Source organism: Equus quagga, chromosome 16, assembly GCF_021613505.1.
Source record: "Equus quagga isolate Etosha38 chromosome 16, UCLA_HA_Equagga_1.0, whole genome shotgun sequence".
NCBI classification, from domain to species: Eukaryota; Metazoa; Chordata; class Mammalia; order Perissodactyla; family Equidae; genus Equus; species Equus quagga.
The window spans coordinates 58,179,787-58,198,632 of record NC_060282.1 but is presented as its reverse complement, the minus strand read 5'-3'; the positions used below and the strand labels follow the sequence as shown (position 1 = coordinate 58,198,632).

Here is an 18,846-nt window from a genome sequence, read left to right as displayed (position 1 = left end):
CTGTTTTCTCTTTTCACAGGGGCATGCAGAGGGACAAAGCACTGTACCTTACCTGAAAATCTGAACACCTCTTCTTTCCACTGAGGAATTCAGGGAAGTCTTTTCACCGTGGATTGCTTTGTGCAGACAAGGCAGTTCTCCATTTTATTAGAAAATACAAGTTGCTAAGCACTTAGGACCATTTGAGCTTGTGGGTTACCCACTCTGGAAGAAATAGTCATGCTTCTTTATTATTTTTTTAATCCTTTATGGACGTTGTTTTTCTTCTTCCCTGAAGGAAATTTGGACCATTCAGATTTTATGTTGGTTTTTTGCTGTGAAGTGCTGCGCTATAGTACCTGCCTTAGCAACTGTAGATGTCTCGGATAAAAGTCCTGGATTTTCCATTGGTTTTCATAATGGGTGTTTATATGAAACTACTAAAGACTTTTTAAATGGCTTGATGTAGCAGTCATAGCAAGTTTGTAAATAGCATCTATGTCACACTCTCCTAGAGTATAAAATGTGAATGTTTTTGTAGCTAAATTGTAATTTGAAACTGGCTCATTCCAGTTTATTGATTTCACAATAGGGGTTCAATTGGCAAACATTCATATTTTTACTTCATTTTTAAAACAACTGATTAATAGTTCTATATTTTCAAAATGTTTGGAAAAAAAAGTATTCCCAAATGATTTTAATTTAAAAACAAATTGGCTTTGTCTCATTGATCAGACAAAAGGAAACTAGTGGTAAGGGAAGCGCAAACACATTTATTTTGTACTGCAGAAAAATTGCTTTTTTGTATCACTTTTTTGTGTAATGGTTGGTAAATGTCATTCAAGTCCTTTTATGTATAAAACTGCCAAATGCTTACCTGATATTTTATTAGATGCAGAAACAGATTGGGAACAGCTAAATTATAACCTTTACATATGGCTCTGTATTATTGTTTCTTCATACTGTGTCTGTATTTAATCTTTTTTTATGGAACCTGTTGCGCCTATTTATGAAATAATAAATATAGGTGTTTGTAAGTAAATTTGTTAGTATTTGAAAGAGATTTCTTTGATGTTTTAACTTTTGCTGGCAAAAAAAAAGTTCACGCTTGGTGTGAAGACTTTATTATTTAGTTTTTACAGTGACATGAATAAAGCCAAACCTACTTTTCACTTAGCAGCAAATTAAAGTAACCAATCCTTATTTCTACATGCCTTTGGTTGATGCAAACAAAAAACTATGATATTTAAGAATTTTCTTTCTTCATCCAATATAACAGAGAATTGCCCTAAAAATCACACAAGCTCCAAGACTAAACAAACAGATGGGTTCTTTATCTGAAAAGGGTTGCTTCTTGGTTTTCAGCTGGCTTTAGTCAATTCTGTGAACGCCCCTCCTCCAAAAAAAGCAAAATTGAAGTCTAATCCACCAAATTTCCTCAAGGTGCATGCTTTTCAAAAAATCCAGAAAACATTTAGAAATTAAACCAGAGGTGGGGGGAAGGAAAGAGGAAGATAATGTCAAGAATCTGTCTAAAAATGAAAGGTGAGTAAGCAGACAGCAACAAAGAAAGAGAAGCCACTCCAACTGTGAAAGCTGTTGCTAGACATGCAGATCTTGCTGTCTTTTGTGCCTCTGCAAGCTCCTTCTCTTTCCAGAATTCCTGGGTCTTCCAAGAGAATTCTGAAGGTACTAGAGATTTGCTAGGGAACCAAAAGCATTGAGAATCTGGCCGAAGGGTTGCATAGCTTTTATGTCAGAAAGAGCTGGCAAATTACTCCCCTACAGGGGATTGTATCAAGAAAGCTAGTCTGGTTGGAAATCAAGAGAATGGCTGATGTCTCTTCCACGGAATGTGTGAAATAAACGGAGATTTAACTAAATACAAATATATGACTTGTGTAATCCGGTCAGAATTAAAAAGACAAAAGGTATGCTTGCTTTGGAATGATTTTAGGCATTGTACAGCCTCAGATCACTTGAGCATGTAATAACTAATAAATAATGCAGATCCAGTGTGATTATTAAAATGACTGTAGCTGAGAGCTCTAATTTTCCTGTCTTGAACTGTATAAGAACTCATGTGATTAAGTTCACAGTTTATTGTTTGTCTGTTTAGTATTTTAGAAATATACCAGCACTACTAATTACCTAATGTCTTTTATTTATTATATTATGATAAAGTAAAATCTTCACTTGCATGAAGTCTAAACTGAGAGGGTAATTACCGGGTGAGGACAGCCAGCTGTGACTTTGACGGGCGGTTTGTACAGAAAAGTACAGTGTTGTTTACAGCTTTTCTAGAGCAGGTGTGCAACCAGGGTAGAGAGGGTGTTGAAACTTGATACCAAAAAACAGTCAAAAACAAATGTAAATAAAAGAAAATACACCTTAACTAAAACTTCGTGCCATGCATGACCATATTCTATTTGGATATCCATCAGTCTCTAAAGGACAGAGCCGGTCAGAGGAGAAAGCCCAGATTTCATGGCAGAAGTGATGGGGCCCAGTGCAGATTAATGGCTGTCACGGCCACAGACGTTCTTTCCTGAAATGCTGAGAAGGTCCCCTCCTCAGCCTGAGCTCTAGTATGGTGAGGTGTTGCCTGAGGAATCCTCTTCCTTTAAGGAAGCTAGAATCCGGCCTGGGCACAGCACCTTGTAGCTTGTAACTGGAAGAAACAGTAATGATGTACATGCAATCCCCTGCCGTAGCACTCCACAGGATCCCTGGACCTCGAATAAAGTCATACTGGGAGATTCAGCAGTAATTCTGGACATAAAATATCTTTACCAACGCGCCAAAGTCAAAATTAGAACTAATCAGAAAAGGCGAAACGTGTGACAGCAGGTAGAGGGTTGAGTTGCGTCTTGAGTACACAAGAAAGAATAAGCCAAAATCCCAATTCCCATTCAAATGTAAATGAGTTGACAATGGAAAATTAGTCAAGTAATGACTTCCAGTTAATCAAATTAGTGGACATAGCTCAGGATGAAAGTTCGTCTCTGTGGCTGTCCTCATTTTGTTGCCTTAAAGAGGAAGACCCCCATCCGAATGGGACGTGAGTGGTCCATGGAGGGCCAGGACTACAAAGTGTAACAGTGTGTCCTGGCTCAGATTCATTACCAAGAAATTTTTCAAATTTACGAATTCAAAATATAAAATAAGCATGTCAACAGCCAGTTTCCTTTTTTCGTGACCTTTTGCAAAAGAGATGCCCACTCATTTGAAAGGTAATTAGATTGAGCTATACAAAATTGCCAATATTTGACCTTTTTACTTACAAAAATGGCAATTTCATATGGTCCCACCTAAAGTATTTGGGAACTATAGATAGTGGGGTATGGGCTACAACTTTACACATAATTTCAAATGGAGTTAGAAGTTCTTTACAAAGTCCCAGGAGAAAATACTCAAAGAAGTAATCAGTTATGTTTGTTTATAAGGTGCCCCATTCTTCAAATCAGTCCCAGTTAGCTTCATTGAATTAAAGAATGTTTTAAGTTACCAGATTCCAGTAAATTTCAATAAACATCCTTATTTCTTTGTTATAGTAAACCTTTTTATGTGGGAATTTGTAATAAATAAGTTGTCTGCTGGAACATGAAAGTTTTTGTTACACACAGATGTTCTCTTAATGTTTATTTGTTGAAAGGGGGCTTGATCTGTGTTTTCTTATTCCATTCATAAGTCTCATTTTCATGTAATGATAGAAACACAGAGAAATTCATCTCTTGCTGATGATTGAACATTGAAATAGTGGCAAAGCAAGGTATAGAATTCACATCATAAGTTTAACCCCCAAATATTTATTACACTGAGTCATCTAATGTGTGAATTCATGTGTCACACAACAGCAAAGCTCTCTTTGTTTCCCTAAATTAGAATAATTTCTTTACCTCCAAAGCAACTTGGAATGTCACAGCACATAGTAGGTGCACAATAAATGCAATCATGTATAGAAAGATCAGTGAAACATCACAAATTATTCTCAACAGGAGTTGTATGATGTTTTCTTTTTATATATATTTTTTTATTTCCTGAGGAAGATTCACCTGAGCTAACATCTTTTGCCAATCTTCCTCTTTTTTTTTTTTATGTTAGCTGCCACCACAGCATGGCCACTGACAGAGAGGTGCTGTGGGTCCACACCCGGGAACTGAACCCAGGCTGCCGAAGCAGAGCACACCAAACTTAACCACTAGGCCACTGGGGCTGGCTCAGTATGATGTTTTCTTGATGATTTAAAAGCTCTTTAAACATAGAAGGGAATTAAATAGTGCAGGCAAGCATTAGGAGGTGAAGAAGAATGGAAATTTCTCATTAAGAAATCTAAGGTTACTAAAAGATTGAAAGAAAGAATTTCAAAATGACTTATGCCGTACTTTTCTGGTCTACATAATTGAACAAGAGTTTCTAGTTACAAAAGTAAAAAATATAATACACCACTAGTCACATCAAGAAAATAAGAAGCAAGGGAGAAAAAAGGTGCTAGACGAGTAGGAGTGTTGAGCGCAAGAAAGAAATTTCAGGAGACAAGTGTATGGAATGCTAAATTAAAACATTGACGAACAGGATGCTGAAATTTTTTTTTTCTAATTACCAAGTGTTAGTATGACTTGATGAAATAAATAAAAGACCATATTTCCTGGACTTTACCTAAACTACACCAGGATAAGAGGAAATGGTCCTATTTTTTAAGATTCTCAAAGGAAATTTCCCTAGGTTTATTTGGAACCAGGTTCCAGGCTGGAAGAGCCTTCCCTTATAGACAAGTTTCCAGATCCTTACACAAGACTATTGCTTGGAGAAAGGGCATGTGGAGCTTCCTGACATCACCACTCATGAAGGAGGAAGGCTGGAGGGGTGACTTCCCAACCAACACACACACACTTGGCAATACACGTGTATACAGAGACATTAGACTTTGCTATCTCCTTTCTTACTCAGTCAACGTCTTGTCATTTGTATCCAGAACCAGCTTACATGGTAGTAGGTAAGTGAAGACCGAGTTCTTGTTCCAGGACCAGGAGACAACTGAGCACGACGATGTGTTATATTTCAGCCCTGGTCAGAATGGTGCCTCATTAAAGGTGCCCACCAGCACTAATCCTACAACTGTCATCATTTCACATTTTATTAACAGCTTGCTAGCAAGGACATCTGAAAGCGAAATTTCATTCACACTGACATGAGGACAGAAAAAAAGATAGCGACTGGAAAATAGAATGGAAAGACTTACAATTCTACAGAAAAACAATCATTCTAAAGAAAGAGCATGAACTAAACTACAGTATTTTAAAGGCTGCAGCATCCCTGTTTGACAATTGTGTGTTTACAATAAGCCTAAACATAATTGCCCTGATGGGCTGTCAGGGAAAAGATTAATTTGGCAAAGATTAGTATTGACTTGCTGTTTATTAAGGCTTTTAAACAGCTGTATCTGGCAGCATTCCTGTAAGTGCCTGTCATATCTGAAAATCAGCCTCACACCCTGGTGCTCGCCAGCTGTTACTAAACAATCTTCTACCACTTTGAACGTCTTTCTCCAGGCCAAACAGCAAGAGCAAACTATTGCCAAATGAGCCTTTTTCTCCTCCTGTCACTTTTTTTTTTGGAGTGGGGGTGGGGAGCTTCTGAGTGCTGAAATGTCAGCTCGCGGCCGATGGCTTAGCTGATAAGAGGTGCCGGAAGTCAGGAGGTGGTTTGGGTGCTAGATGAATGCATTCCCCACATAGAGAGTGGTAACGCTGTTAGTCACCTCACACAGACAAAAAACCACAGCTTGCAACTGTTGTCGGCAAAAGGTTTTAAAGACAGTTAGAAAGTGGCGATCAAAGGCTTAGAGCCATCAGATTTCCAAAATTCATGTCTTGTTTCCTCCGACTGGCACATGCCCTATCAGCCATGCCACTGGGAAAAGACCCCACCGTGGGATGCTGAGGGAAATTCAGTAGTGGCCATTAATCCTTCTCTCATGAACTGAGGTTTCTCCCTAGGACTCTGAAAGAGGACAAGCCGCCTGGTAAAGCAGGCACCTCGCATTCTGATTCAGTAGAAACTGTAGAATAAGGCAGGTTTGGATGTTCTGAAGTCTCTGAGAGAGAGGGCAGATTGAGTTCTGTACTGGAATAAGACCCAGGAGTTTCAAAGCCAAGTACAGTCGTAAAGGAAATGGAAAGAACAACATTCCAATGTAGTTAAACATCAGGCTATAAAGGGCCCAGTGTTACGGTGAAGGTCACATTGGTCTTACCAATATGACTGCGTTTTGAGGATTAACCTCAACCTTTTCAAGTTGCATCAGGCTGGAACAGGTTGTCAGAGCAGATGCAAAAGGACATGGTCATCTCTTAACCCTTTCACTGCTGGCACTTTCCATTATGCTCCTGGGGGGGAGGGGGGTAAGACCTGGGAGCTAAGCTTTCTGGATGGACATTTAAAGTAGGTGTTTGTCAATGTTTAACCTCCAAATAACTTTGTTTTGAAGTCTTTGTTATTGATGCAGTCTGATATCTGACATTTGAATTGGGATCAAATCCCATTGAATTCCGAGGCATAGCCAAAGGAACCATACTACTCAGCCCTGAGAGTATGCCACTCCTCCACGGACATCCAGGAACTCTATCCCTAATCGTTTCCACAGTCCATGATGGTGGGTGAAAGGTAGATGAGAAATAATACTAATTCAGCACTTACAATTAAAGAAATGAAGTGACTCGCTATTAAGAAGAGAAGGCACAATGTGAGTTTCACTGAGCTCCACTGAACCCCACTGAGCTGGCCTCACTGCTCAGAGCTTTAATTCTTGGTCTTGCCAAAGCCTGGGCTATGGACAAAGGAGAATCTAGAAGGCAGAATTCACTTAAAAATTAATCTAGGACCGTAAGACACAGAATGTTCTAAGTCCTAAAATAGCCCTAGACTTATGGGTACTGTGGCCATTTTCTAGTGCAAAAGCTACCACCGTATGGACCTGCCCACTCGGAGAAATTAGGCCAAGTGCTGGACTGTGCAAGAATGTACCCTCTCTACTTGATCCAATGGATAGTACCTTAGACCTCACTCAAAAGGGACTGTTCCATCGCTGGAGTCAAAGCATATCTGTTGCTAATCAAATTAAATTCAGAGCATATAGCCTCAACTTTTTGTCCCTCCAAAAGTTAATATGATTTTCAATAGAATCCAAGAAAGGCCAGGGTGGGGGCACAGGGATTCCTTAGGTGTATTCTTATCATGCTCTGCAGGAGAACATTCGGTAAACTTTGTCTTCTTGGCTTTATAAGTTTGGTTGCCTCTCATTGGCTTATAATTCTTTGATTACTGAAATGAGTAAACTGAGTGTGGGAGGTGAAGGAATATACTATTTCCAAGATTAAATCTGAAAAAGCCAATGAACTAAGTGAGGTGTCCCAATGATTTGTTGAGGATCCCACTGTGGTTACTCAAGAACCAAAGAGACTAATGAATGAAAGGAAGCTATTCCCATGGTGCGTGGTCTGTGGATCAAGTCCCGCCAGAAACCTAGCATTATTGGTGTGATGCTCAAATATGTGGAAAGTGCACCATAAAAAAGTAGCTTGCACCAATCATCACTGCTAGATTTATCTTTGATCTGGTTTTATCCAGTTTCCCAGGCCTGAGGAAACCCTTTAGAATTCACCTCTTTGTAAACTGCAACCAAGTCTATGGAGCATTTTGTATTTTGTCTTGTTTTTGTTTTTTTATCAAAGTAGACCCACAGAAACTTAAATCTGGTCTTGGCAGGAGTTTCATACAAGAAGAAAGGAAGAACGATATATCTAAATGAAACTGTAATTTCCGGGTAATATTACAAAATATGTGTATCTACAAAGCCATTCTCACTGCTGAGTTGGGTCATTTTTAACACCTGGTTTCCAGATGTGGTTTTAGCAGACCAACACAACAGAAGTGACAGTCCTTTACTGCACTAAGTCCCTGGGGGTGGTTTTAGAGTGGATTTTTCTTCTCTCTCTCTCTCATTCTCCTTCTCTCTCCTTTCTTACAAAGGAAAGAATCTGCTACTTTATATAACCTATCAGTTTCTTGAAATGATTCTGGTCTTGCGTTCCCAGAACATTCACCTTCAGCACATGGACAGCTGGGGGAGCCAGACTGCCTGCAGCCAGCACAAGTTGGCCTCCACTGTCACTTTGCTGATCACTTTGTTAATTCTCAGATAAACGGAGAGAAACCCCTTTTCTCTCTCTCCCCCTCTCCTTTCTAATGTAGAGCAATCAGAAGTCTCTAAGGACTTTTCCATATGACTTCTCATTTCACACCACAGATGGTTTAGATAAAAACTATTAGTTGCATTTATTCAAACAGCTTCATTTCACCAAAATGAGCCTATTTTTAGCGTTTTGCCTAAAGGTCTGTTTTCCCATTTTTTGTGGATGCAAAAGTTTTACTGATGTCTCAGGCTATAATCATCATCATTTCTGCCACCCAACAAGCTTTTGGACTAGGATGAAGTCGATGAGTCCTCTAAGAGGGAATTTACTTTTTTCAAAAGTGGCATTAGAATTGCTTTATAAATTTGATTTATTTGCTTTATAAATTTGATTTGTATGACTTTTCTTACAACCTTTGGGTGCTTGCATTTTTCCATGAGGTTAGTTTTGATCATTTCAATTTCAGCATAAGTACTGTATATGCCTGTCAAGTATAATGATGCCAGCTCTTTATCTTGGTTTGATTTTGATGTCATTATTTTGGAGAATTTTCATTTGGACAACACAGCATACTGAAAACAAAAAAACTCTTCAGAATACATATTCAAAGAGAGAAACTGCCAGTAAAAAGTTCAAAACCTTACCCACTTTTGGTTGTCGCGCAGAGTCGATGCAAACTGCTTGCTAGATTTTACCGTTTGTTCCTGGGAATTAAAAAAAATTGTCTGCTCTTATTTAAGGGTTAAAATGGCAGGCAAAACTATGTAATAATCTACTCCAGTGACTCACAACAAGAGCTATATAGTGGTGTGAAAGTGTCACTATCTCAAAAAATAGCTGGTGTAGACTAACCAACTTGGCTTCCAGCTCCAATGTCCCCCCTGCCTCCCCCACTGATTCAGTAGCCCTCGAGACCTCCCATTCCTTCAGAGATTTCAAAGGCACCGACTACTGATGTTTCATAGGATCAAATTAGAGCATGTCAACATGCAAGCCTGACTTTCCTGACACTAGGTTTCCAATTAACCCTTTAAATATTTCTTCAACCCATCCAGATGTAGACATAACCATCCACCCCTAATGTGTGGACACAAGGTTACTTTCACTGGCTGCCCATAGTTGGAGACTAGAAGCCTATATGCATGAATCTTAAAGTGGTATAGAGGAATCACAAACTAATGCTGTATTTCTCAAACCCTAGTGTATTAAAAGTAGATTCCCAGGGTCCATTCCCAGATCATCTGATTTAGTTAATCTAGAGTGAGGTTCTAGTGTCTGCATTTTTATAGCTGTTCAAGAGATTTCGATGCAGGAATCCACAGACTAATCATACAAGGGGAGGTCAAGTCAATCTTGCCATCAAGGTTGAAGACTCAGATTCTCTGTTGCCAGTGCCTGGAGTTAATACTGACTTGGGGAATCAGCTTCTGATAATGAAAACACATCCAGCTAATATAACTCTAAATAATCTAACTGAAGCTCTTAAACAGTCTTACACAACAAGAACCCTAGGGGCAGGGAGACCGGGCTGTGGAGTGCTCACCAGTGCCATCTTTCCCACCATCCTGAACCTGCAGGCGTTCATCCTCATCTTTGCGGCCTTATTTAGTATTCTAGGAAGGAAGAAAGAGGAAGAGCAAAGAGAAAAAGTGAAAAGAATCAATGCCTATCAGGAAACTTAAAACTTCCCGAGAAATCCCCACCAGATTTCCACTTACGTCTCATTGGCCAGAACTGTCCCACATGGTCATCCCTAGATGCTTACTGCCCCTTAAATAAAACCAGGGTTTTATTGGTAAAGAAGGCTGGAAAAATAGATAATTGTGATCAAATTAGCAGTGTCCACCACATCAACTTCCGTTCACTCAGCTGAAGGCTTTTCTGCTGAAACACTACTGATTTTGCTCCATATGCTTTATGTTCGGCATTCATCTTCCTTGATTTCTCTGCTGCTTTTAACAGTATTGAAACCCTCCCCCAACTCTCCCCCTTTGGTCTTACCTCTCCTGAATACTAAACCATAGTTCCCCTGGCCACAGACAGACAACTCTTTCCGGTTTCTCACAAGCACTTGACATTAAAAATTACCTAGACCAAATTCATGGCTTTCCAATAAAGACTTGACCCTCTTCCCAAACTCCTTTTCTTGGAGAATGGCATCCTGACCTGATTAGCCTGCCAAACTAGGATTCTTCTTATCTTTTGCTCTTCCTTCCTTTCATCCCTCACAAAGCCCAGACCATCTTTGTGTTTGACAACGGTAAATCCTGAAATTTCCTGACTGACTTTTCATCATTCTTCCCCAACTACTTTAGTTCAATCCCTCTACATTCGCCCCTGGAACGCCACCCGAACAACCTAAGTGGTCACCAAATTGACAGATAGCTGTTAGTTTCTTTTTCATAGCCCAGATTTAGTATTATAACACCTTCATTTTTTAAACTCTCATGCCTCCCCCATTGATTACAGATTACGATTCCGACAGCTGAGCCTGGCACACACAACCACGCAAAATCTGGCACTGCTCTACCTCGCTACTGCTTCTCAATTTTCCTTCCAAGATTTTGAAATCTGGCCACCAAATTCCTTGCCTATTCCAACCCCACTAGACTACTAAGCTTTGCACTTGGCAATTATTCTTTCTGTTGTGGTCTCCTTTCTGAAGTCTTCTCAATAAAGCTAACATCCCTTTCCCAATATTTCCACAGCACTCTCTTCTACTTGTGGAAGAAAGTTTTTTAAAGTATTTGTTTAAGTGTTTATTTCCCTGAATAGATTGGGAGTTCTTTAGATCTGATTCTTTTTTTTTTTTTTTTTGAGGAAGATTAGCCCTGATCCAACTACTGCCAGTCCTCCTCTTTTTGCTGAGGAAGCCTGGCCCTGAGCTAACATCCGTGCCCATCTTCCTCTACTTTATATGTGGGACACCCACCACAGCATGGCATGCCAAGTGGTGCCACGTCCGCACCCAGAATCTGAACCGGCGAACCCCAGGCCGCTGAGAAGCGGAACACGCGAACTTAAGCGCTGCGCCACCGGGCAGGCCCCAGGATCTGATTAATTTTTGTGATCATTCCAGCCCCTAGTACAGTGCCAGGTAAACATGTGCAATAAATGATTGTTGAATGAATGAATAGTGTATTTTATTCTTGAAGACAAAATCTCACAAGCACATGCTGATTCCCTAGTCCAAGAGATATAGCAAACCATTATTCTATGGGAGTCCTTTCCCAAAAGCACTAGAGAAATCAAATTCCTTTTACAATCACAATCTCCTTCTAATGAGGCTGGGTCCTGTTAAAGGAGGGATATGTTTGGTTGGTTCTGTCCTACAGAATGCCATAATAGAATTGCATATGCAAGACGAATCAAGAACTGAGTTTAGGTGCAAGGGTTAGAAAGAGCTGAACTGCTTAACCCAAAACAGAATCTAGATAATTTTGAGTGACAGAGGATATTTTACACAAAAAAGAATGAGGAAGAGGAATTAAAAAGGAGGAAGTATTGGAATCAGCAGGTAACATGAGCCTATGGGCTCTGAGTGGGTGAAGCAGGCAGCGAATCCCCTTGTAGGCATAGCCCCTGAGGAAGCTCTCACACGTGCGTTCAAGGAAAAATGAAAAGAATGTTCATTGCAACACTGTGAATGTGACAGCTAGGGCTGAAAACAACCTAAAGGTTCATTAGTAGGAAAATGGATAAATTGTGGAATATTCACACAATGGAACACCATGCAGCTCCTAAGACATGACATAGAGCTGCACGCATCAGGGTTGAATGAAAAAACAAGTGGAAGAATGTTATGTACACTTTGATGTCAATTATGTAAAGTTAAAAACATTAACTACAATAATCTATACTGATTGAGGCTACGTACATAAGAAAAAGAAGTATAAAACTGGGCACGAGAATAATAAACACTCAGGTGATGGGAAAAGCTATCTACCAGAGGAGGGAAAGGAACACGATAAGGGAGGGTCATACAAGACCCCTGACATTGTCCATAATGTTGTATTTCATTAAAAAGAAGTGTCAGAGGGGCCAGCCCGGTAGTGCAGCGGTTAAGTTCGTGCATTCCGCTTTGGAGGCCCGGGGTTCACTGGTTTGGATCCCTGGCAGGGACCTATGCACTGCTCATCAAACCATGCTGTGGCAGCCATCCCACATATAAAATAGAGGAAGACTGGCGCAGATGCTAGCTCAGGGCTAATGTTCCTCAAAAAAAAAGGATCAGAAAAAGTATGGTGTAATGTTAAGATTCACTAAGTCTGGGTGGTGGGGACATTGGCCTTCATTATACTATTAGCTGTTCTGCCTCTATATTTAAATATTTCAAATTTTGAATTTTCTCACTTTTAATCCCAAACACTGGATAACTTAAGGACATTTTTAAGTCTAGGAACATTAAGTCTGAAATACTTAGCATTTTGAAATTAAACACTTTGCTCTTTCCCAATGCCTACCCCCATTAACATTCCCCTACAATTTTACAAAAATCTCCTACACACACAAGAATTTGTATGCATAATCTTTGTGGATATCAGGGAAAGGAGCTGAGTTCCACATCTATGTCAGCGCAATGGGAAAGAATGACAACCTGCATGAAGTGACAAGACCATCGAAAACCTCCCCAAATTCGGCAGATGCCAGAGCCTGGAGGCTGAGGCGCCCGTGAGCTGTGAGAACCATCCTCCCACCCACTGCCCGAGAGTCAGGGGGCACGGAAAGAGCTCCAGATCTCCACAGGACATGGGAAGGGGGCTTTGGGCAGATCCAACCAGGACTTCGGAACAAGAAAGTTTCAGACAATATATACATAGGCTATTGATATTACCATAATTAGATTCCCAAAATCTAAAGAGAGATTTAACAAATCTTTGGACAAATGTCTAAATACGGCTTTAACAATCAGAGCTTCCTTTTTTCCTTCTGTTTATTTCAATACAATATTACATATTTTTCCTCTTACATATTGTGGCTGAGCTGAAGAATAAAATGATAGGAAATTTTCCAGGTTATTATTTTCTATCCCAAGAAAAGTTGTACTGTGACTCCCATAGTCCTGGCTACATGCTTCCCAGCACATCTCGAGTGCGATAAAGGTTTATCTTCAAAATAATGTAAAAGAAGTATGTTAAGAAAGAAACCCATTACCAAAAGATGGGGCAGCCTCTAATAACCGGTTCAGAACTCTTTATACCATGATTACTTGGATATATTACTCTTTTTTCTCTGAGATGGCTTGTTCCAAAGCAAAGCACTTTGGGAAAGATAATTTGAAGTAATCATATCAAAACAGGTCAGTGAAATGTAAAGACAATTTTGATTGCAACTAAGGTGCCCTACAGACAAACTCAGCCCATTGCTGGGTGTTTCCTAGAGCCCAAGGTTGGGAACAGAGAACGGGATGAGTGCAGAAGGAAGTCAACACGAATAAGATGAGAATGTCTATTTCACATACTATCTAGCACTTTGTTAAGAGCTGGAGGTTTTACAGTTTGTTTTTAAGCCTTGTCCAAACGTCTCTCTTCAAAATGGTCTCATGAGACTGAATGCATCCAAAAGACCGCATCGGAATGGGGAGCACCCACATTTCCTGGGTGCCTGGAAGGATAGTGAGGGGAGAAAGAAAAGGGAAGAAAAGTCCTGAATGAACCATCGAAGACAGAAAATTAGTAAATTGACAAAAAGTTGGATCAGGGAATGGTAGCGACTGAAATATTTTAGATCGCCACAGGCCTGAGTGATACCACTAAGAAATCTCCCAGAGATTTTTTTTCTGTATCGATGTCAAACTTAACCTGAGGCGCCTCCACTGTCTTCAAAGCTGCCAGGTAAGTAATCTAGGGGGAGAAGAGCAACAGTCAATTGATTCTCTTTCTTTTCTTCTTTTTTTTTTTTTCCTTTGGCGTTGTCCAATGCTTTCAATTCTAAGTGAGCCGTTTATTTAATTGAAAACTCTATCTTCTGCAGCTGTACAGGAAAATGTTACATGGAAACCAAAATGATATCAAGTGTTTTTATCGAAGAGAAGCATTTTCTGCTCATTTCTGACCTCAGCCAAGAGGGTTACTAGCTGGCATTTGGGGAGGGTCTTCCTGGCCTTTGGCTTTTCTTGTGGTGTATTTGTTAGTTTTTAAATTGGGAACTTTTTAATTCTCTAATTTGCCTGTGTATTTTGATAAAAAGTGAAAGCTCAAAGGAGACTTTGCTGTTTTCACACACATAAAAGAGACCTCAGCTTCTCTCTCCATCTCTCTGCCTCTCTCACCCCAGTAAGTAAAAAAGTCACTTAGAAAAATAAATCTTTCTTTCCTCCTTCAACTGTGTGATGGGGAATCTCCTGAAAAGCAGGATTTCAAGGGTTTTTTTTTTTATTAACGTCATTTTGACTCCTCAAATTATTCCGAACTAATTCTAACAGAAAACTTCTTTGTGTATATTATTAATGGAAGGTGGGGGAATGCCATTTTTAATAAAAACAGAAATCGGTGCTTACTGCTAAGACAAGCCTGATCCCTTTTAGGTGACGTCTAAGGCAGGGTGTCATAATTCTTCCTATGAATAGATTTCTAAATGTTGGGTCAATCAACTAGTTGCTTTGAAGGATGAGTCATATTAAACTAATATTATGAAATTTTTTTTCTGAAGTCATACTCCATCATTGCTCTTAGAACTATCAAACCTAACGGGTTTGATAACACTTGGGCTTATTTGAGGGTGGGGGAATTTTTGAGATGTTTGTCTATGGCTTTAGTGTTATGACCTGTCTCGCCATGGGGCTGCCCAGCGCAGGACGCGGCTGACGCTAACTCATTTCTCACTATTCAGACACTCTCCAAATGCCAGCCTCACACCTAAAGCTGCCATCAAGAAAGTGCCAACAGCCTTGAACCGGAAGAGCAATATAGGGTCTTCTCACTGGGAGCTGTGTTCACCGTGCTATTTCCTGGGAAAATACCAAGTATCTCAGCGGACAGAGGGTCGAACGTGAGTTTCAGAATCTAGACTACTAATCCACTCATCAGACGATATAGCTCAGTCATAAAAATCAGCACAGGGCCAAGAGCCCTGAGTCTAAAAAAGAACACAAGGGAGCCCCATTAACTGAATAAAAACTTACACCTCTCAGCCTTACGTCAGTGTTTCTATTGGGTCAGATTTTTGTGATCCTACGTGTATGAGGAAAAACTTTTAGTGAAAAATATAGTCAGTGCTGGTTGCTCCTGGTCTGTGTTGTGGAGGAAGATAGAAGACTGTGGGCAGAGCCAAAGACACTGCTCAGTGGGACAGGACCATTCCAGGTTGTAGAGGCCACACGCAGTTGACAAGCTAGAACTTTCTAAGAGTATTTGCAAGGCATTGAAGGAAGCTTGTGAGATTTGGTGTCAAGAGGCTTGGACCCAAGAGCCAGATCACATATCATCTGAGTCAAGAAATTTGAGTGAGTGTAAAGGGAGTACTACTAACAATTCCACAAGAAGAACAGAATGAACGGGGACACTTGGAGCCAACCGGCATGCGGGAGCACCTCACTTCTAAACCACATAGACCATGGGCAAGTTGGTCTACCTCGTAGAGCCTCTATTTCCTCATCCATAAACTCAAATTGAAAGAATTCCAACATCTCAGGGGTTGATAGCAAGCCCTATACCGACTTAAGCAGGGCATATGTGAATTACATTCGGAAATATGTCACTCAATAGCAGGATCTAGCCAACCATGGAACAGTTTGCAGACCTCTAGTTGTTACTTCACAGAACAACATGACAGCCCTCTAGAACTTGGTGGTTCTCGGCAGCCAAGGTCTCAGAGCCAAGGTTCCTCAGTGAGGTGTGTGTTTCCCTCGTCTAAAAACACATTTCACTCTCCAAGCTCCACAGACTAATCACAAACGGCTCTTGGAGGGAAAGTACTTTTTTGTCATCATATGGCTACAAACACTCAGGCAGCCAGAGGCTGAGGACTCTTTGATCCTTAAGGCCGCACCCAGCCCTGGCAGAAGATTTTAAATCAAGGAAAATTTTTAAAAACTCATTTCAAAAGCACCTCCTCTCGCTAGCCTTTGGTCTGCCTCGGCGCACCTAGAAAGACCCATAAAATCCTGAGCATACCAGCACAGCACACCTGGGCAGATACAGATATTGATCATGTATATGTAGTAATAGATAGATGTACGATATAGGATGTGTATGTATATACACACACACTACACAAGGGAACTCTAACTCCCAAACTGAGCAAATACATTGGCAGGAAACAGAGACTCGCGTGGGAAAGAGAGGCATCAGGTTTTCCAAACAGTTAAGAACAAAGTCACATAAGGAGCATGTAGTGGATTCCACAGTGTACCACCCAGATCTCTCCCTTCACGACTGAGGCACTCATCCTCCAGCCGCTGAGAGTGCTAAGTACTAGGCTCTCAATGAGTCCTTCTGTGGGGATTGCTCTCAGCCCAAGAATGCTGCCTTGCCCAAGCTCTTGGCTCCTCCCCAGGGGTAGCACACATCCACTGGCTGGCACACGTGGTTGTCTCACGCCTGGGCAACTCTGAAGGACCATCCAGCCCTACAGGCCCCAGGGGATCAGGACCAGCTGCAGTCTTTGTGGTGACTATGTCACAGTCCTCCCTCTGTCCAATCCTCCTTCCTTCATCTACCACAGGCGTCTATCCCCAGAGCCCTCCCCAACCATATGCTTGCACACAAAGCCCCATTCCAGGGTCTGTTTCCTAGGAAACCCAACCTAAGACAATGCACCATTCCTTTTTTTGGTTTCTTGCAGGAAAGAGGAAGTATCAATAAATAAAAAGAAACTGTGTTAAAGATAATCCCTGAGATAAGCAAGGCAGGTCTCTCTCAGAAGTGAGCTGATGAGAAAGACACATTGCAGCCAATCTTCACCCGTGAGAGGCTCAAAGACACAGGCACAAGCAGCCGGCAGGATAAGGATTTGTATCTGAAAGGCCTTATCCTATCAACAGGCACAGAGTCATTTAATGGTTATTTTAATAAAGACATTTTTTATAACCGCTTTTATATGTATAAACGCATATTTTTTAAAAAATCGCCTATTATTCCAATTATTTGACATTGCATTAATCACGTCTGAGAAAAACCTATCCAGTTATTATCACTCACCTGCTCAGCTGGGGGGACCTACCTGAACCTCAGGTAGTTCCAAGGAGAAAAGGTCCCTCTATGGAGGTCTGGGAGGAAAATAGGAAGATTTCATCGTATTTTGATAACACAAACATCAGAGAACTATTTCTGTATTCCTGGAACCTAATTTCTGACGCATCTCTACCCTGCAGAGTTTCCTCCCAGCTCATTTCTTTGGCTGAGTGCTGCTGGGAAGGAAAATCCCTCTCATATTTGACCTTTCGTCTTTCTACACAGATCTGTATAAAGAGTCGTGCTGGAGGGTTTTCCCTCAGGCTTCTGATTGGACAAAAGTTTCACAGTTTGACAATAGGAATTCTCTAAAGCTGATCAGTCAGAAAGGTAGCCCTCTGGACAAGTCAAAAAGTACCCTTCAAGATATAGTTTCTTATCATCTACAAAGCCCTGTGAGCTCAAGGGCAGAAAGACACTGTAGAATAATGGATCCTGAGTCCACCTTTGAAATTGCTATATGCACATAAATCCTTCCTTTTAAATTATGAACCTTAATACGTTAGTAGTGAAATTGAAACTATGTGAGTGAAATTCAAGGAACCAGAAATTATTACACAGGATTTGCAACACAGGATCCTGGTCTATCTTGAATATCTAAAGGGACTGTGAACAAGACCTAAACAGGAGAGGCGTTAGCACTGACCCCATGGATCTTGTTGCTGGCAGATGTCAAACCCTCCCTCACTCTCAGGCCTGTACTGAGAATTCAACGGGAGCTGCGAAACCAATGCATTCAAAAGCTGACCCCCTCCCCTCTCCCTAGCTGTTCAAAATGGCTGAGGATTTCTAGCTGCCCTCTAAGAGTAGTTTAGGAATTGATATCACTTGCTCCTGTGGTATTTAATCTTTTATTTGATTAATGGTATGAACACAAACTAACGGCTAAGAGAAGCAAAATGGAGGCCTCTCATCTTCATGGTTGGGCATATCCCCCAATCCATAGCTTTTATGTACCTAATGGAGGTTATAATGTACAGGTGTTTTCAGGAACAGCTCTCAGAAATGATATGCCAAAGAAATCTGAAATTCTAGAAACAGAAAAATCAAAGTGGCCACTCACAGCAAGCCTTCTGCTGCGTATCTGGCTTTCTCTCTCCAAACATACATATTGTTTCCTAGATTTCGCCACACTACAAATGGAGCTCTTGAGTCCTAAACTAACTGAAAGACTGTCGAAGGGACAGATGACTTTTGAGGAACAAATTCAACAAAATGGCCCAGAAGCTCCTGAGCAGCCTCAGTCAATGTTAGAGTCGCTGGAATTTGCCTCCTCCCTCCCCTCAGACAATGTGACACATCCTCAGAGAGGTTTCTGTCATCAAAAATCAGGTGAATTCTTGGCGTGTCCGTCAAGAATAGAAGGCTCTGATCAGGTTCCGCCTGGCCTGGCAAGCTGATAGAAACAGGGAGAATGTCCTCCACAGAGAGGTGGAGCAACAGGAACTGGGTGTAATGCTCCGGTCCATTATGGGACAGTAAGACAATTCCTAGAATAC

The 18,846-nt window shown here is 40.8% G+C and overlaps 1 protein-coding gene across 1 annotated transcript in view; it reads left to right on the top strand.

Annotated features, from left to right (window-relative positions):
- TOX (thymocyte selection associated high mobility group box) overlaps positions 1-1,144 on the top strand; it is a 291,354-nt gene extending 290,210 nt beyond the window's left edge. Inside the window, exon 9 of the mRNA XM_046642275.1 lies at positions 20-1,144. Coding sequence (XP_046498231.1) covers positions 20-56 — 37 coding nt within the window. The 3' untranslated portion in view covers positions 57-1,144. The remainder of the gene's footprint in view (positions 1-19) is intronic.
- The last annotated feature ends 17,702 nt before the right edge of the window (positions 1,145-18,846 follow it).